This window comes from Heterocephalus glaber, unplaced genomic scaffold (assembly GCF_053883595.1).
Source record: "Heterocephalus glaber isolate CG9 unplaced genomic scaffold, H.glaber_assembly_v1.0 deba00000122, whole genome shotgun sequence".
In the NCBI taxonomy this organism is placed as follows: Eukaryota; Metazoa; Chordata; class Mammalia; order Rodentia; family Bathyergidae; genus Heterocephalus; species Heterocephalus glaber.
Window position 1 is genome coordinate 1705420 of NW_028258138.1, and position 16228 is coordinate 1721647.

The following is a 16228-nucleotide window of genomic DNA, read 5'->3' on the forward strand; positions in this document are numbered from 1 at the left end:
CAGAAGCTATCGTGTGACTGCAGTGGCCATGCACATGCGTGCGTGATCCATGACCATAGCTGCCCTGCAGGAAGAGGTGCACACTCATGTGCGTGCCCAAGTGTGAATAAAGCCTTGCTGACGTAGATGCCTTCGGGGAGTGAATCTGGGCTAGTGCAGCTCGATGCAGGCAATGCCAGAGCTTCACAGAGCCAGGGCTGGGAGCCTTTCTGGGGAGCAGGTGTGGCCGTCTTCAGGACGTGACAGACCACACGGTGCCCTGGTTGGGAGTTTCCAGGGGACCCTTGTGTATTGAGTCCTTTCTTGGGATTAGTGGCTGAATTGTGCCATTTCACAAACACCTCACATGGTCCCCGATCCAGTGTTTTTTGGGGAACAGCTTCTTGGTTTGCTGGTCTCGATCCTGAGTTGGCAGACGGGGACTGGGCAGATTCCAGGCTATGGACAAGGCTGGGGTGGGGGTGACCAAGGGACCGCTGTGCTGCCCGTGACACCTGTGCCCAGGCACACTCTGCCGCTCCTCAGAGCTGCCCGAAGCACACGTGGCAGAGGCAGCTTGCTATTCTCACCCTCAGATGGGAAAGGGGAACTTTCATGCTTGGGCCGTGGCCCAGACATGGAGCCAGGATGGGACTGGAGTGCAGCCTGAGTGCCCCGGCCCGGGTCGCCTGCAATGTGCCCCGTGGTGTGTGGGGCAGACTTCGGGGTGCCTGACTGGGGGCTGGGGCCTGGGGCCTGGGGCCTGAGGCCTGGGGCCTGAGGCCTGGGCCGAGACCCAGGCTGTGCAGAAGCCTGGCTGCAGTCCTGAAGCAGGTCATTCAGAGGTTGTGGAAGTCACGCCCCATGTCGATTTGCTCTGCACTTGGACCTACTCTCTCTGCACAGGACTTGAGAAATCTTGATCCCCACCTCAACCTCTGTCTCTCTGTCTCTGTCTCTCTCTCTGATGGGGTCTTGCTATGTTGCCAGGCTGGCCTTGAGCTCCTGGGCTTGAGCAATCCTCCTGCTTCATCCTTCCAAACAACTCAGACTCCCAGCACATGCCACCATGCCCAGCTTTGTGTGGGTTTTTTGTTTTTGCAGTACCGGGGATTGAACTCAGGACCTTACACTTTTGAGGCAGGCGGCAGCACCACTGAGCTATATTTCCAGCCCCTTGTGTTTTATTTTTGAGGAAAGAAACACATTGCATTCTTCAATATAAAAAACTTCCATCCCTTTAATTATACTTTTACTGAACACAATCCACTTTTTCTTAAAAATATTTCTCCAACTTCCTGTTCTAATTTGATCATTTTCTTTCCAGGCATCTAGAAAGTTCCTGCACTTTTTCTTTGCGCCAGAATCAAATCATTTCCTTTTGTCCCTGCATTTTCCTCTTCACTTGATTGAGTCCTTCCTGTTATGCTGGACTACATCCTTAAAAAGACTACATCTTGTTCACAAAAAAGGAATAGAAGTTAAATCTTTTGAAACCTTGTGTGTCATTTGGGACAGCCCTAGTTTTTGTCTTCATGCCTTGCATGCCTCGGGGTCTTTGGGAGGCAGGTGGTCAGCGCGCGGCGCTGCAGCCAGGGCTGTGCAGGCGTGAGGACAGTAAGAGGCTTGAAAGCCAGCCCGTTCTTGCCAGTGAGGTAGCCGATTTCAGCCACATTTTTGTGGGGAGGGAGGGGCCCAGGGAAGACTAGGAGAACCACGGCTGAAGTTTGAGTCTCCTTGGGACTGCGCCCAAACTACACAGTTTGAGCAGTGGCCAGGCTTGGGCGTGTGTCCTGGTTGAAAGTACCCGTGGACAGACACCGAGGCGTGCAGTGACTGTGTGCGGAGCTCTGTGAGCAGAGCCCGGCGGTTGTCCTGGAAATGAGTCTTCTGAAGCCGAGGAGTTGTTGTCCTGGCTGCAGCACCCGCCCGTCCCTGGGGTGCACGGTGCAGTCAGGAAGCCTGTAATGTGGGGAGGAGCGTGGTCGGCTGGCCTGCTGGCTCCTGCTGGCCGTTCGCTCTCCTCGGTTTCCCAGGCCCCCGGGTGCAGCTCTGTGGGCAGAGTGGGGGGTGTGGGAGCTGCAGGCGGCACGTCTGTGGTGCGGAGGGGGTGTCCTTGAAGCCCGCCCATCGCCCAGCCCTGGTTGTCCCTTGGTGTCAGCTGCGTACTCCAGAAGTGCCCTTCCTCTCCCCCGCTCCCGCTGGCCTCATCGGCCGCCTGCTGTGTGCCAGGCCCTGGCCGAGCCTAGGTACCGGGTGAGTAGCTCCCACCCCCACCCTGGTGCCCTGGAAGCCGGGCCTGGAGGAGGGAGCCAGGCCCCAGATCATGTGGCCAAGGTGCGGTACAGAGTGCTGGGGACAGTGCTGTGCCCTCCAGCTTTGCTGCAGCCCCGCCTGGCACCCCTCTCCTTCAGGGCAGCCTGCGGTGGGCATGGGTGTGAAGTGGTGGCGCCCCCTGGAGGAGGCGAGGTGGGAAAGGCAGAGACCAGGCAGGCGAGGGAAGAGACATTAGCCAAGGGGCAGCGCTGTTCTGCAGCGCCGCTCTGCGCTCTGATGTCACCCAGGGGCACGGTGTCTACCAACGGGGCTGCTAGAGGCTAAGCCCCGGGCCACATGGCCAAGACCTGTGCTGCAGCCTCTGCCTGGCCTGACCTTTCACCCACTTGGCACTCTGGGTGTGACCCTGCTCCGGGACGTGGCAGGGCCGTAACTGGCAGTCCCGTGTCCTGCCGGCTGCTGGGCAGGAGGCCACCAGTCCCTCAGCCCGGGCCCTAGCTGCCCCAAGTCCAGAGCAGGAGCGAAGGACGGAGAAGAGGGAGGTAAGGAGCTCGTGTGGCCTGGAGTCCCTGCCACGGCTGGGGACAGCACTCTCCATTAGCAAAGGGTGGGTGGGACAGGCCCAGGCTGCTCTGAGGGGCTCTCTGAGTGGCACCACCTGAGGGGGAGACAGAAATTTGTTCCCCAAAGCATAGAAAGCCAGGCTGCTCAGGAGCTGGTGGCCAGGGTGGGGTGCACACAGTGCTCGTCCTCAGCTCCCCAACTTGGCCACCGTGGGTGGGGTCGCTTGGGTAAACCGCAGAGCCGAACTGCAGGTTGGTGTCAACGTTTGGGGCTTTGGGGAAAGAAAAGAAAAGAGCACACTAAGAAAGACATGGACCAGGGAGATTCAGGCCCTGACTTATGTGGCTTTTCAGAATCAGCTCCAGAGCAGGCGCCTCGGGGCGGACCCCACACTGCTGCCGTCAACACGCAGCGGCTTTGCTGCACCCCCAGGGAGCACTCAGGCACGGGTCACTGGGCCCAGGGCCTCCCAGGAGGCGGCAGGCAGGGCAGGAGGCCCTGCGTCTCCTCGGTCCTCCAGGGGCCTTCCTTGTCGGCCAGAGTCTGCGTCACGCTGCGCCCAGTGGGCCAGTCACACTTACCGCTTGCCTGTGCCCTGCCTGAGGTCCAGGCCTGTTTCCCTCCCCACAGGGACCCTTGGGCAGGGCAGGGAGTGCTGCCTCCAGCCTGGCGCCTGCCCGGGCACCCAGCTCTGGCCACCAAGGGCCGAGTGAGCGACGCTGCCCACCGTGGCACCATGTGGGCTCTCGATGGTGCCTCGGAACCCACCCAGCCTGCTCCGAGCCCTGACAGCGCTGCCCACCTGTGCTGCGTGCGATTCGCAGGACTGGGAGGCTCCGGGACGGGCTGCTCGTTAGAGCCGTGCTCTCCTTTGTGAGGGCTGTGTCTCTGCTCACCGCCCAGCTCCCAGGCTCATCCAGCTGCCTCTCTCTCGGGGTCTCCCGACGTCCCCATGGCACCTGGGTCCCACGGAAGGGACAGCGGGGGCCATCCTGGGAGTGGGTCCCATCAGTCTGCCCGCTCCATCTACCCTGGACTCCGGGGTGCAGGTCATCACTGCTGGAACAAAGGAGGGCACGAAGTTGCAGTTTGCCAGGCTTTATTCGGTCCCCCTTTTATTGCAGGACTGGGGCCGATCCCAGGCCCTGTGCACGGAGCTGCATCCCGGCCCTTTTATTCTTTATTTCAAGACCGTCTTGCTAACTTGCCAGTTGCCTTTGTGCCACCGCGCCCAGCCTGCCCATCAGTGCTCCTGTTTGGGGTGGGGGACAAGCTTCCTGCATTGGGGTGACCGGAAGCCTGCTTCTCACGTGGCTCTGTGAGAGAGCCGATGCCCGCCATGCCTCAGAGCGACCGCCATCATGGTGTGGAGCAGGACGCCTAGGCTTCTGCCAGCCCTGCCACTGCCCTGGTGTGGGAAGCACTGCCTCGCCTGGGTGGCTGTCACAGGGCCATTGTGCAGTCATCAACCCTGGGAGCTGCGCATGACCCTCCACCCACCCATCCAGCCAGCATGCCCCTGCTCGGCCAGGACTCCATCAGAACACCCTGCAGCTCAGAGGCTGGGGTAGGTGGGGGGCTGGGGTCTTCCACCAGCTGCCTTCCCAGTGGCACCGGGGCCTGGTCTGTCCTCAGGTCTGTGGCCCCACCTCCATGGCCCATCGCCCCACCCTCTCAGGGTTCATGGGCTGGAAGTGACCACTGCGACCTCATTCTCAGCCCCTGGGTCCCTGGGCCCCTCCAGCCGCCGGCCGCGTGGGCCTCTGCTTTCAGCACGATGCTCAGCGTGTCCTGAAGGTGGGGGACCCCGTCAGCACCCTCTTACCGAGTGCGAGGCCCCCTCTTGGCGGCGCCTGCTCCTGGCGGCCTGGGGACTCATGCTCGGGACTCTGGCCTCTCCAGTGGCTGCGCTCGAGGAGCCCGTGAGGCGGCTGGTGGTGATGGAGTCAACCTTGGCCGCCCCGTGTCACCCCTGTGTGCCCAGGGCGTGTGAGCCATGTGCTCTGCAGTCTTGGTCCAGCACCTGCGCCTCGCAGGCTGGACCCATTAGTGACAAAGGCTCAGTAACAGACGGCGCCAACTGCTCCCCAGGTGGCTAGCTGGGGACCCAGCCTCTCTCGCATGCAGGTGGCTGTCTGCTGCCCTGGGCCCTCCCTGGCTGGGGCTGCCTGAGTAGCCACCCCGGCCAGCTGGTGGGGCTGGGGCTGCCTGTGGGGCTCAGCTCTAGGCGGGGCTCCAAGGGCAGAGCCCAGGGGTACACACTGCTGTCCCCTGCCAGGGCAACGTCGGGCAGGAAACCTCCTGTCAAGCGTCGGACGGGGGCTTTGGGCTGTCCTTTAATTGTACCTGTTTGTCATGGATTGAGAAAGAGATGCTAGGAGAATCTGTGATGCTGAGATTCCTAGGCACCGGTGAACCATTCTAAGTTCGTCCTGTATTTTATTTCCTTTAATGGTGTCTAAGTCCAGCAGAAACCCAAGTCCCGTGCCCACGGAGGGTGCATGTGAGCTGCATGGTCCAGGGGCTCGGACTGAGGCAGCCCCGTGGCTGTCTGTCTGGGGCTGTGGGACTCAGATGCTCGTCTGTCACGGAGCACGGACCCCTGGTGGTGTCACAGGCTGTACCTGCGGAGCCCTGTGGTGCCGTGCAGCCCCTGAGGCTTGGTGGTTGTGACAAGGACAGGCCCTTCCTGCCCTTGTGTTGTATCTCAGCACTTCCTGCCCCTTACCTGTTGAGGGAACTGCAGAATTTGCTTGTCTAGTTCTGGTGCTGGGGGATCTAGCAGGCTTCGGTTGTGTTTACAAATGGCTTCTGGGCTTTTTCATCTCAAGGCCTCGCAGGCCCCTCAGGTCCTAGCGAGGTGAGACCCCACTTCTCTGATGCTGGGCTCTGTGGGCCAGCGGTGTGGGTTTCTCCCAGCTTTCTGGGTCAGTCCTGTCCGCCAGCAGCCTGGGCCCTAGCTGGGATGGCCCGCCTCTTCGCCCTGTGGTCCCATCTTCCCAGGCCAAGCCCAGCGTTGTCCACGAGTGGCCAGACGGCACTTGCTTTTCCACTTGGCCCTACTTGTCACAGTGTAGTTGTGCGTAAGTGATTTGCTGAGGATTTCACAAACCAGATTCCTGGACCCTCTGCAGTGATGGAGCCGGCAGGTCTGTGTGGAGCTGGATTGGCCCTGAGCTGGGCCAGGGTGCAGTCTCCTGGGTCAGAGAGCCAGGCAGGAGCCAGTGATGGCTCTGAGGTGGAAGGAGCTGGTGACCTGGGACTGCCCGAGGGTCTGCCTCGGTGGCTCGGTCAGGAGCGTGGACTCCGGGGCTTCATAGTCTGGGCTGGGACCCGGCTCCTCTGCCGCCCTTGTGTGGTGCTGCGAGGGCCACTTAGCCGCTCTGCCCCAGCTGCTCTGCTGGCAGGCCGGGTCAGAGGAGCGTCGCCCGCAAGGTCTGGGAGGCGAACGTGGGCTGTGTGTGGGCAGACCCGGAACACAGCGAGGCCCTGGAAGGCCCACATGGTCTCTTTCTGTTTTCCGTCCTTTGTATTTGGAGCAAAGAGTTAATTTCCCGTAGCAGCTTCACAAGTTACCGAGCTCAGTGGCATAGAACAGTCAACAGCTAACCCCCAGCCTCCAGAGGGTGGGGCCCTGGCCACAGGGCAGTGGCCACCTGAGGGCTGGCAGGCCTGGAGGACTTGTCTGGTGGCTCATGCATCCCCTGACACGCGAGCACCCAGGGCCGGCGGGTGCGGCCCTTCATGACTCGCCTGGAAGTCCTGACGCGTCACTCAGCCAGTCTGTCCTGGGAGCAGGTCAGCAAGCTCAGGTCCCCTGCGCCTCATGCAGGGATGCTGGCCTGTCCCTGCCTACAGCTCTCCAGCCCCCAACAGCGCCCACCGGGCCACACCTGCAGCGTGCGGGAGGCACCTTCTCGTGCTCAGGTCAGGGAACCTGGCGTCCCACACACCCCAGGCAGAGGGCAGAGCAGTGCCCAGGGCTGGAGCAGGCAGTGGATGCCCACGGCAGGGCTCTCCTGTGCCCTGGGCTTGCCCTTGAGCTGCCCTGCCAACCCAGGAGCCTGTGCCTTCCCAAGCCCGGGCTGGGCACCGAGCATGGGGCATGGGGCAGGCTGAGGTTGACGGCCCTGCTGTTCCTGTTCCCACAGCATCACAGGGCAGTGCCAGGCAGCACGGAGCCACCATTAAGTAGGAGCTGCCAGCCTCCCTCGCCCCAGGGGCACTGCCAAGGATGGGCAGACAGCCACCCGGTCACCCGTGCCAGAGCCAAAGGCTGTCACGTAGGCTTCATGGCAGCGAGGTGCAGGCAGATGTGGCAGGGCTGCTCCCGCAGGGCTGCGCTGCGCTTTGATCTTTCCAAGAGATGCTGAGTGGATGAAATGAAACTCCCACGATGCCTTCGCCTGGCGGCGGTCGCCGTCTGGGCGCGTCTTGCTCCTGCTGCTCTCCCTCTCTTGTTATGAGGCGAGGAGTGGGTGCACACGTGCGGTGTGTCTGTGCGTGTTCTGCCTCCGTGCTCCTATGCGTGGTGTGTGGTACCGCGTGAGCATGTCAGTGGTGTACTATACTGGTTAGTGTACTTGTGGTGTGTGTGTGATATCATGTTAGTGTGTTGAGGTGTATGTGATGTATGTGGTTATGACTGGCGTTAGTGTGCTGGCGTGTGGCGTGGCATCAGTGAGTGTGGCATGTGTGCGTGTGCCTGTGCATGTGTGTCGGGAGGGCTGCAGTCCTGGGCAGGCGCAGTGATCTCCTCACACCCACTGACCAGCTCCGGTGCTCCCGCAGGACAGCTGTCCTCAGTGAGGGCCCCTGTGCCCGGCCCTGAGCGTGCACCATGGGCCTGCTCGCCTACCTGAAGACGCAGTTCGCCGTGCACCTGCTCATCGGCTTTGTCTTCGTGGTGAGTGGGCTGGTCATTAACTTCACGCAACTGTGCACACTGGCCCTGTGGCCCATCAACAAGCAGCTCTACCGCCGCCTCAACTGCCGTCTGGCCTACTCCCTCTGGAGCCGTGAGTGTCCCCGCTCTCCTGCTGTGGCCCCTGGCGTGGGGTGGGCATGGCTGGTCAGGACGGGCACGTGGGAGCCCGCACTGGGCAGGACCAGCCTGGTTGGGCCCGGGGTGGCCTGCGCTGGGCCATCTGAACCATGGAGCTGGCGCCTTCCCGTGGTTTAGCCTGGGGCTGTGGGTGAAACCCAAAGTTTAGATACATCACAGAGCAAAATAGACAACAGGAAGGAGGGAGGTAGAGCTCCTGCACAGGGGAAGGGAGTGACGGGTGGAGGAGGGCAGAGGGGAGGCCGGAACGAAGGCAGAATGAAGATGTGTATGCACAGGCACCGACTCTCCACAAGGAATGCAGCCAGGTGCTGCAGACACAGGCGACTAAATGTCATAAAGAAAGGAGCAGAGAGAAGCCCAGGAGCAGTCAGCTCCGTCACTGGGTTGCCTGCCCAGCCTGGGCTCACGCTAGGGAACCCACTGTGGCCAGACGCGGGGCCTCCCACTCCATCACACTTGGGCAGATGTGCGTGACAGTGTCCACCCCCACAGTGACATCACAGCCACCAGAGACTACAAGAAGGCCTTAGACACCAGGCCGAGCCGGGACCACCAGGGTGCACAGACAGAGGGGCTGCAGCAACGTAGGTGGGCCACGAGGGACCTCTCAGCCCACGGAGGCAGAATTGCCATGGCCCCAGAAGTGACATCAGCAAAGTACCCTTTCAGGAGAAAGAATGAAGTAAAACAAAGACTTGAGAACTAGGCGTGGTGGTGCACAGCTGTAATCCCAGCACTCGGGAGGCTGGGGCAGGAGGATCACCACAAATTCAAGGTGAACTGGTAATACATAGCAAGATCCTGTCTCGAAAAACCAAAAGAAACAGAATAGACTTGAGTAAAAACAAAAAACACCAAAGTAGGGTCTACATTTCAAGAAAGAATGGCATCCAAAGAGTCTGGGCCACAGGGGAATCTAAACAATCACGTCCATGACGGCGGAGCCCACCGGGCTAAACTGCACCGTGTGCTTGACAGGCAGCCTTACAAAGGGCGGTCTCGGCCGTGCCTGCATGGGCGTCCTCTCAGAGCAGGCCCGGGACTGTCCTCCAGCTGAACGGGAGCTCGCTGGACCCGGGACCAGCCTCGATCCATGTCTCGGGGTCCCCTGCAAAGCGACAGCCCGGATCAGGCACAGCGGCACCTTGCTGCAGCCGCACTGTGCTCAGAGCCTGGTGGAGTTGCTTCCCCACTCAGAGCGGGGCAGGGGGAGTCACCCCGCACTCAGCCTGTGGGAGCTGTGGCCCCAGGAGCAGCTCCCTCAGCTGGCAGCCACCCCCAGCCCGCCTGGCCCAGCCCAGCGGCCACCAGCCTCTGGACGCGTGGAGGGCCTTCTGCAGCCTGTGGCCTCCTGTCCCTGGGCACCGTGTCCTTGGGTGCTTCCTGGGGCGGCGTGTCCCACATGTCACCCCTTCTGGGGACGTGAACTGTCTGTCCGGCTGTCAGCAAGGCTGTCCCTACCTTTGGCCGTTGTGCGTGTGGGCGCAGGTTTTGGTTTGAGCACATCTGGGTTCCCCTCTCCTGGGCATGGACGTGCTGGGCCGTGCGTGACGGGAGTTTGCCACCGACTTTCCCAAAGTGGCCGCACCACAGTGTCCCTTCAAGAGGACAACCACATCACCAGGCGGCAGGAGGCGCCATGGCTCCACCCCCACCGCCATGCCCACGCTTGCTGCTGACCTCTGGGAGCCATCAGCAGTCCTGGCCTTGTCCTCAGGGGGCTCTCGGCTGAGGACTGGCGGCAGTGACCTTGGGGAAGGCTGGGGTGGCATCCAGCACCAGAAGCACGGGGCTGCCTCGTGACGGTTCTGTCCCATCCTGGGAGGTCGCCCTTCTCCGACGGCTGCAGTCACAGGGTGCTGGAGCTGGCGGCACGCACGGCCCCTGCCCAGTGTGGACCGAACAGCAGCTCCCCCTGAAAGGGACTTGGGCACATTTGGACCCTTGCTGGGCAGAGACACATGGCCTCTCGCCCTGGAACTCTGCAGACCAAAGATTCTCATGGAGAAGCTGTGTGCACCCCTGTGGCCTGGACAGGCAGTGTGCATCCCCGATCTGCCCTGAAGCAGGCACAGGCCTGTGGGCTCCTGGCAGGACAGCAATGGACACAGCTCTCAGCACAGGTGGCACCCAGGTGCCGGCGCCTGCAGCCCCAGGGTGTGAGGGTGGGTCGCAGCACATGGGCTGCCTGGCACCCATGGCCCTCTGCCTATGCAAGCAGTGGGCAGCAGGGAAGTCCCTCCAGCAGGCCAGCCCTGGGGCTAAGCAGGACTCACGTTGCTCATTGGTCTAAATCTGTAAAACTTTTGCACCAGAATGTAACACCCAAGCAAGAGTCAGAAGAAGCGTCCCCCAAGGTTCGGGGACATGACTTCCCAGCTTTTCCAGCCTAAGCTCGGGGTCACAGGGACTCACTCCTGTCTGCCCACATAGGCTGCCGCTGTTGGTAGCCAAGTGACCTGCCCTTGGGCACAGCACCTGTGGGACAGCAGTCACCCTAGGGGCGGCGAGGGCCCTCCCCTTCCGTCCCTTACCAAGGGCGTCCGGGAAATTCATTAGCTGTGAGCCCCTGAAACTCATTGTGAGCAGAGAACCCCGTACCTGTTGCCACGGCCCCCCCGGCGCCCCTGGAGCCTGGGGTCTGGGAGGTGCGGTGCCCAGGCTGACGCCCTTGCCCCTGCCTGCAGAGTTGGTGATGCTGCTGGAGTGGTGGTCCTGCACCGAGTGCACGCTCTTCACCAACCCGGCCGACATGAGCCACTTTGGGAAGGAGCACGTGGTCATCATCCTCAACCACAACTTTGAGATCGACTTCCTGTGCGGGTGGACCATTTGCGAGCGGTTCGGCGTGCTGGGGGTAAGCGAGCAGCGGTGGACCCAGGACGCTGGGCTCCTTCCTCAGAGACGTCCGAGCCCGGTTCCTTGGGCTGGGTGGTGGGCGGCTGCTCAGACTGGCTTGGGGTGGCCTCCCCCGTCCCCAGGCCCTCCGCACCCCATTCCCCTGCCTCTGAGGTGCACGCCGGCTCCTCCTCCACCCTCCAGAGCTCCAAAGTCCTGGCCAAGAAGGAGCTGCTCTACGTGCCCCTCATCGGCTGGACGTGGTACTTCATGGAGATCGTGTTCTGCAAGCGGAAGTGGGAGGAGGACCGAGACACGGTCATCAAGGGGCTGAAGCGCCTGGCCGACTACCCCGAGTACATGTGGGTGAGTGAGTCACTTGGGCGGGCCCTGAGCTCACAGACACTGTGTCCCTGTCCCCACGGCCACCTGCCTGGCTGTGTCCTGGTCGGCTCTTGAGGCCCTTGCTCCTAGCTCACGTTTCCACCCCCGTGCTGTGGGGACTGGACAGACTGGCCCTGCTGTCCCTCTGTGGTCAGAGTCACAGCCCGAGCCACCATCAAGTTCACCTCTTTCCAGAAAGCAGTGCTGGGTGTGACTTTGTGTGTCTGATGCAGATTTCAGCCCTAAAGTAAAACGCACTAAAGATCCTGCCACATGCCTCGTCCCTGCGTGGTGCTCCGGGCAGCACGTGAGCCCTCCCGCTGGAGCTCTGGTTCTCGCCCTTTGGCCCCGGCGTGACCCTAGGTCCCCATGTCCCCCCAGTTCCTCCTGTACTGTGAAGGGACGCGCTTCACAGAGACCAAGCACCGTGTCAGCATGGAGGTGGCCGCCTCCAAGGGGCTGCCGCCTCTCAAGTACCACCTGCTGCCGCGGACCAAGGGCTTCACCACCACAGTCCAGTGCCTGCAGGGGACAGGTAGGGGCACGGGCCACCACCATCTTCCAGGCTCCTGTGTGCCATGAGAAATCAAACGTGACCCCTTAAAATATCCGTGTCAGTGGTGTGTGAGATGAGGTCAGCACAGCACGCAGGGAGAGTGGGGGAGTTGGAGTGACCCCAGTGGAAGGAACAGATTTCGAGATGACAAAGTGCTAGTGAGAAGTAATTGTAGTAATACAATATATGCAAGGGGTGATTGAAGCATACAGTGAATGTTTACATTTTAAAAATACATTGTAGTGAAAAACACATCGCCATGAATCCTCCTTAGAATCCTCCTTCTTACTCCACACACACACTCATCCCACATCCTCGCCCCTTCCTGCAGCGGCTCTGGAGCCCTCTCTCCCGAGTCCCTTTAGCTGCGCTGTCCTGGCCTCGATGCCCTGAATGGATTCAAAACCTTTCCCTGTCATGGTCGTCTTGACTCTGGGGAAGAGCCGGAAGTCGCACAGTGCCAGATCCCGTGGACGAGGTGGATGAGGACACAGCGTCATGGTTTTAAAAGCCAAGCCTGCCTTTTGGTTGGATGGCGCTCGGCAGCAGCATTCACTGTATTTTTGGTCACAGCTCGTAAAGACAGGCAGGAAAGAGGACTCCAGAGCTGCTGCAGAAAGCGGGCGGGACGATGGCAGAAGAGTGTTTGAAGCAAGGGGAGGGTTTTGAGGATTCCTGTGTCTTTTATTGCAACAATTTTTAAAAAATACATAATAGAAAACTTTATTGAGGGAAACGTGGTAACAAATATATGTTATTCATCTGAAAGGAGCCAAAAGAAAGGGGCAGCTGGCAGAGGACAGGAGAACAGTGGGAGAGTGGACTCGCATGCACACAGCAGACGGGGACGCCCACCGAGTGCCGAGGCCATCGGTGAGAGCAGGGACAGGACGGACTGTGGAGGAGACTGCTCATCCGCCTGGTTTCTCTTCCCTACAGTGGCGGCCATCTATGATGTGACCCTGAATTTCCGAGGAAACAAGAACCCTTCTCTGCTGGGGATCCTCTATGGGAAGAAATATGAGGCGGACCTGTGTGTGAGGTGAGCACTGCTCCCCTAGCCGCTGTCCGTGCAGCACAGAGCCCGGAGGGATGGGCCCCAGACAGCAGCCAGGCCACCAGGAGGACGTGGGCCTGGGGAGCAGCCGAGGGCCTCAGTGTCCCCAGCTGTCCCCCACCAGCGTGGGCTGCCTCCCCTCTCTCCTGGAAAGCCCATGCTGGGTGCCCTGGGTAAGCCTCCCGCCCCTCCCTGGCCTGTCCAGTCTGGGGAGGGCCTCGGCAGCGGAAGGACACAGTGGCCGGGGAAGGCGCTACTCGGGTGCCATGGGGGTGGCATGCTGGCTCGTGTTGTTCCACACCAGGCTGCAGGAATGGAGTTTGTGGAGCTGCCACACTCTCGGTTCCCATGAGGCCACTGACCCCAGGACTCGGGTTCACCTGCTCAGTTCACCTGTGGGAGGGGCACCAGCGCCCTGTGCTATAGTCTATGGAGCTCAAGCCCGAGCAAGTTTACAAAAAGCCATGCCTGGCTGCCACCCCGCTGTAGAAGCCCCAGGGATGACTCTGCCAGGGTAGACAGTGAGCAAGCAGCAGTGTCCCTGCTGCAATCTGTGGGCACAGGTTCCCCGTTCCAACCTGGGGCCAGCAGGGAGCAAGCTCAGGCCTCTCCCTGACCTCTCCATATCTCTGGCTGAGGCTGGCCTTGCCATCCCTGTGACAAGTGTCTGAGACAGTGGACTTAGGAGAGAAAGGTTTGATTTGACTCACTGATTTGGAGCTTTTGGTCCATGAGCACACCCTGGGCCAGTGCCCCAGGCCTGCAGGGAGGTGCACACCACGGCAGGGCATGTGGCAGAGGAAAACTGCCCACCTCGTCAGCGAGGAAGCAGGAGAGCAAAGGGCTGGGGCACAGGATGCCCTCCGCAGGCCTGGGCAGGGACCCGAGTCCTCCACTAGGCTCCGCCCTCTCCAGTGGCCCTTTGGACCAGCCCTCTTGTCAAGTCCGCTGTCCCTGGAGCCATTTGAAATCCAGACTGTAGCACCAGCTGCAGCACTGAGTGGGTGTCCACCCCGCTGTGGCCAGTGCTGCTCATCTTCAGATCTGGCTCTCGTCCCCGAGTAGGAAGCAGCTCAGACTTCTGACAGCTGCCCAAGGTGGCCTGAGTTACCCCATGTTTTAGTCACTTTTCTCCTCACTGAGACACAATACCCAACGATGCCCACAACTCCAAGGAGGAGAGGATTATTTTGGCTCACACTGTATAGAGGTTTCAGTCCATGGTCAGCTGACTCCAAGGCAGGCAGCCTGGCACAGGGCCCTGGCAGAGGAGAGCTGCTCACCTCATGGCGGACAGGAAGCAGAGAGAGAAGGCAGGAGCCGAGGAGGGGATGAACCCTTCCAGGCCACGCCCCCGGGGCCACCTCTTCTGACCAGGCCCTGCCTCGAACAAGTCTGCTTTGAGCCCCCTGATCCAGTCCCCTGCCAGAGGTCCCACCTCTGAGCTCGTGAGGCTTTGGGGGGTGCTCAGGGCAAGCCAGTGAGGGCAGAGCCAGCGGAACTCCTGTGTGCGCTTTCTGGGCCTTTAAAATTTTTGCTTTATACATATCGCATGTGTGTATGCATTAGACCTGTGTGCATGTGTTGTGTGCGGTGCGCATGCAATGTGCTTGTGGTATACAATGTGTGTGGGTGCGTCTTGTGCAGCACGTGTGTGTGGTGTATATGAGGTGTGTGGGATGTGTGGGGGTGTGGGCTATACTGCATGTACATGTCAGTGTGTTTCCATGAGGCTTATGCATGCGGTTTACCACACACGTGAGGGAACAGCAGTAGTGCAGGCCTGAGCTTTGCAGCCCAACTCAGAGAGCAGGGACCCGAGGTTCAGCATGGAAGCGAAAGCTATGGTGCCACTGCAGGGCCACCGCCTGCCTCATCCCAGCTTCCACGTGCACTGGCTCCCCCTCCTGGGCGTCTTTGGTACTGCCACTGCCCGTGGAAAGGCTGCTTCTCCCGGGCCTTTTGCTTTTTGTTTTGTTCTTAAGCCTACAATACAGAGACTTCTTTGTCCCTCATAAAAGTCCACTGTGAGCCAGATGGCTGTCTGTGCTGTCCCTACAGGCGGCCCTGGGCTGCTCTTCCATAGCGATGATTCTGCACAGCCATAGCACTGTCTAGGCTGTGGAGCCGAGGAGCACTAGCCGTTCAGACCCTTGCACAGTCTAGGGGCCACAGAGCTCGCTGGGAGCAGGGACCTGTGAGTTCCAAGTGCACCAGGAGGAGAGGGAGGCTGGGCAGGGTGGGCAGAAGCCACACCCGCCACACCTGAGGCCTGGGGAGGTGGTTCTGAGCCCCACGGCCACCCTGCTCCCCTCCTGGGTGACACCCGCTGCTGTCCCCACATTGGGAAGTGCTGCCCAGGCTTTCCCGTGCCCTCCACCAGAGCCTTGCACCTCCCACTCCTTCAGGCCCGGCTTGCGAACTGGGAGCTGCGGCGTTTGACGAGGGTCGCCTGGCAGTCGCCTGCTTCCCTGCCACCAAACACTTCTTCCCAGAGGTGGAGGCGACTCTCAGGCCTCCCTCGGGGCCTTGGCAGTGCCCGCTGGGCTCCAGGGTGCTGGGAGGGAGCGCTGGGGGGGCAGTCGCCACGGCCCTTGCCTGCGGTAGAAGCAGAGAGTGAGGCCAGAGCAGAGCCCGTGGCCCTGGGTGCCTGTCCCCTCACCCCGCAGCCTGCAGACTCACCTCGCTCTGGCTCTCTGTGCACAGGCGGTTCCCTCTGGAGGAGATCCCGAAGGACGAGCAGGGGGCAGCACAGTGGCTCCACAAGCTGTACCAGGAGAAGGTAACGGTGGCAGCGCCTGGGTCCCCGCCCCGCCCAGGCTGGTGGGGGGAGCGCACGGGTCTCCTGGATAGACACGGAGCACTTCTGATCCTCCTCCCCTTCTCTTCCCTTTTTCTTCCCGTTGGAGAAATTAACGTTGGGGCAAAGTGTGAGGGTGACATAGTGCACTCATTGTGTCTTGGTTATGGACAGAAACGCTAGGTGTGTAGCAGACATCGCCTGGTGTGGGGCAGATGCTGGTGCCATGGGTCTGATGCAGAAAGTGCTGGACATTCTTACTCAGCCACGCCTGCTCCCCACCTACTTCCAGACCATTTTACACTGACAGCCATGAGACGTGGGCTTCCGTTTTCACACGGTTGCTACCAGATGACCAGAAAGTCCTTGCTGCGTATAACAAAGACCCTTTAAGAGGCACCAGTGAGCTCTCAAAAGAATAAGACAAGCCTATGGGAACCAAAGAAAGAAACTGGAACCCAACACCTGGTGAGGGACTGGTGGGGCGTTCACTGGTCCCCATAAAGTCAGGGTTTTAATGCCTCTCTGGAAACAGAAGAAGAGGCTGTGTCCTTGCTCGACAGGAAGGTGGATGCAAAGGCCCACATGGAGCCGGACCCTCCTGGACTGTGACCCTTGGGAAGGCTGAGCCTCCTCCTGGGTTGCAGAGCATCTGGCGTGTGTGTGACTCAGCTGCCACCCGTCCTCGGGGGCTCGGGGTTCACA

General features: G+C 60.8%; 1 protein-coding gene and 1 long non-coding RNA gene across 13 annotated transcripts in view; one reads left to right on the plus strand and one right to left on the minus strand.

Annotated features, from left to right (window-relative positions):
• Positions 1 to 16228, plus strand: part of Agpat3 (1-acylglycerol-3-phosphate O-acyltransferase 3) — a 67586-nt gene that overhangs the window by 44183 nt on the left and 7175 nt on the right. For 6 of the 12 annotated variants that reach the window (XM_087208077.1, XM_004842496.4, XM_087208101.1 and 3 more), the window contains 6 exons: positions 7612 to 7838; positions 10576 to 10745; positions 10931 to 11092; positions 11492 to 11645; positions 12606 to 12708; positions 15430 to 15505. In XM_087208077.1, the coding sequence (XP_087064203.1) occupies positions 7661 to 7838; positions 10576 to 10745; positions 10931 to 11092; positions 11492 to 11645; positions 12606 to 12708; positions 15430 to 15505 (843 nt within the window). In that variant the 5' untranslated portion in view covers positions 7612 to 7660. Of the gene's footprint in view, positions 1 to 2004; positions 2236 to 2518; positions 2799 to 3949; positions 4388 to 7120; positions 7394 to 7611; positions 7839 to 10575; positions 10746 to 10930; positions 11093 to 11491; positions 11646 to 12605; positions 12709 to 15429; positions 15506 to 16228 lie in introns of those variants that run through there. The other 6 variants (XM_087208096.1, XM_004842493.4, XM_021256380.2 and 3 more) reach the window with 6 other exon arrangements.
• On the minus strand, positions 8598 to 9526 carry LOC147830305 (uncharacterized). The gene is made up of 2 exons (XR_015450131.1): positions 9350 to 9526; positions 8598 to 8996 (listed from the first exon to the last, which is right to left on the minus strand). It is a non-coding gene; the product is annotated as an uncharacterized LOC147830305 (long non-coding RNA).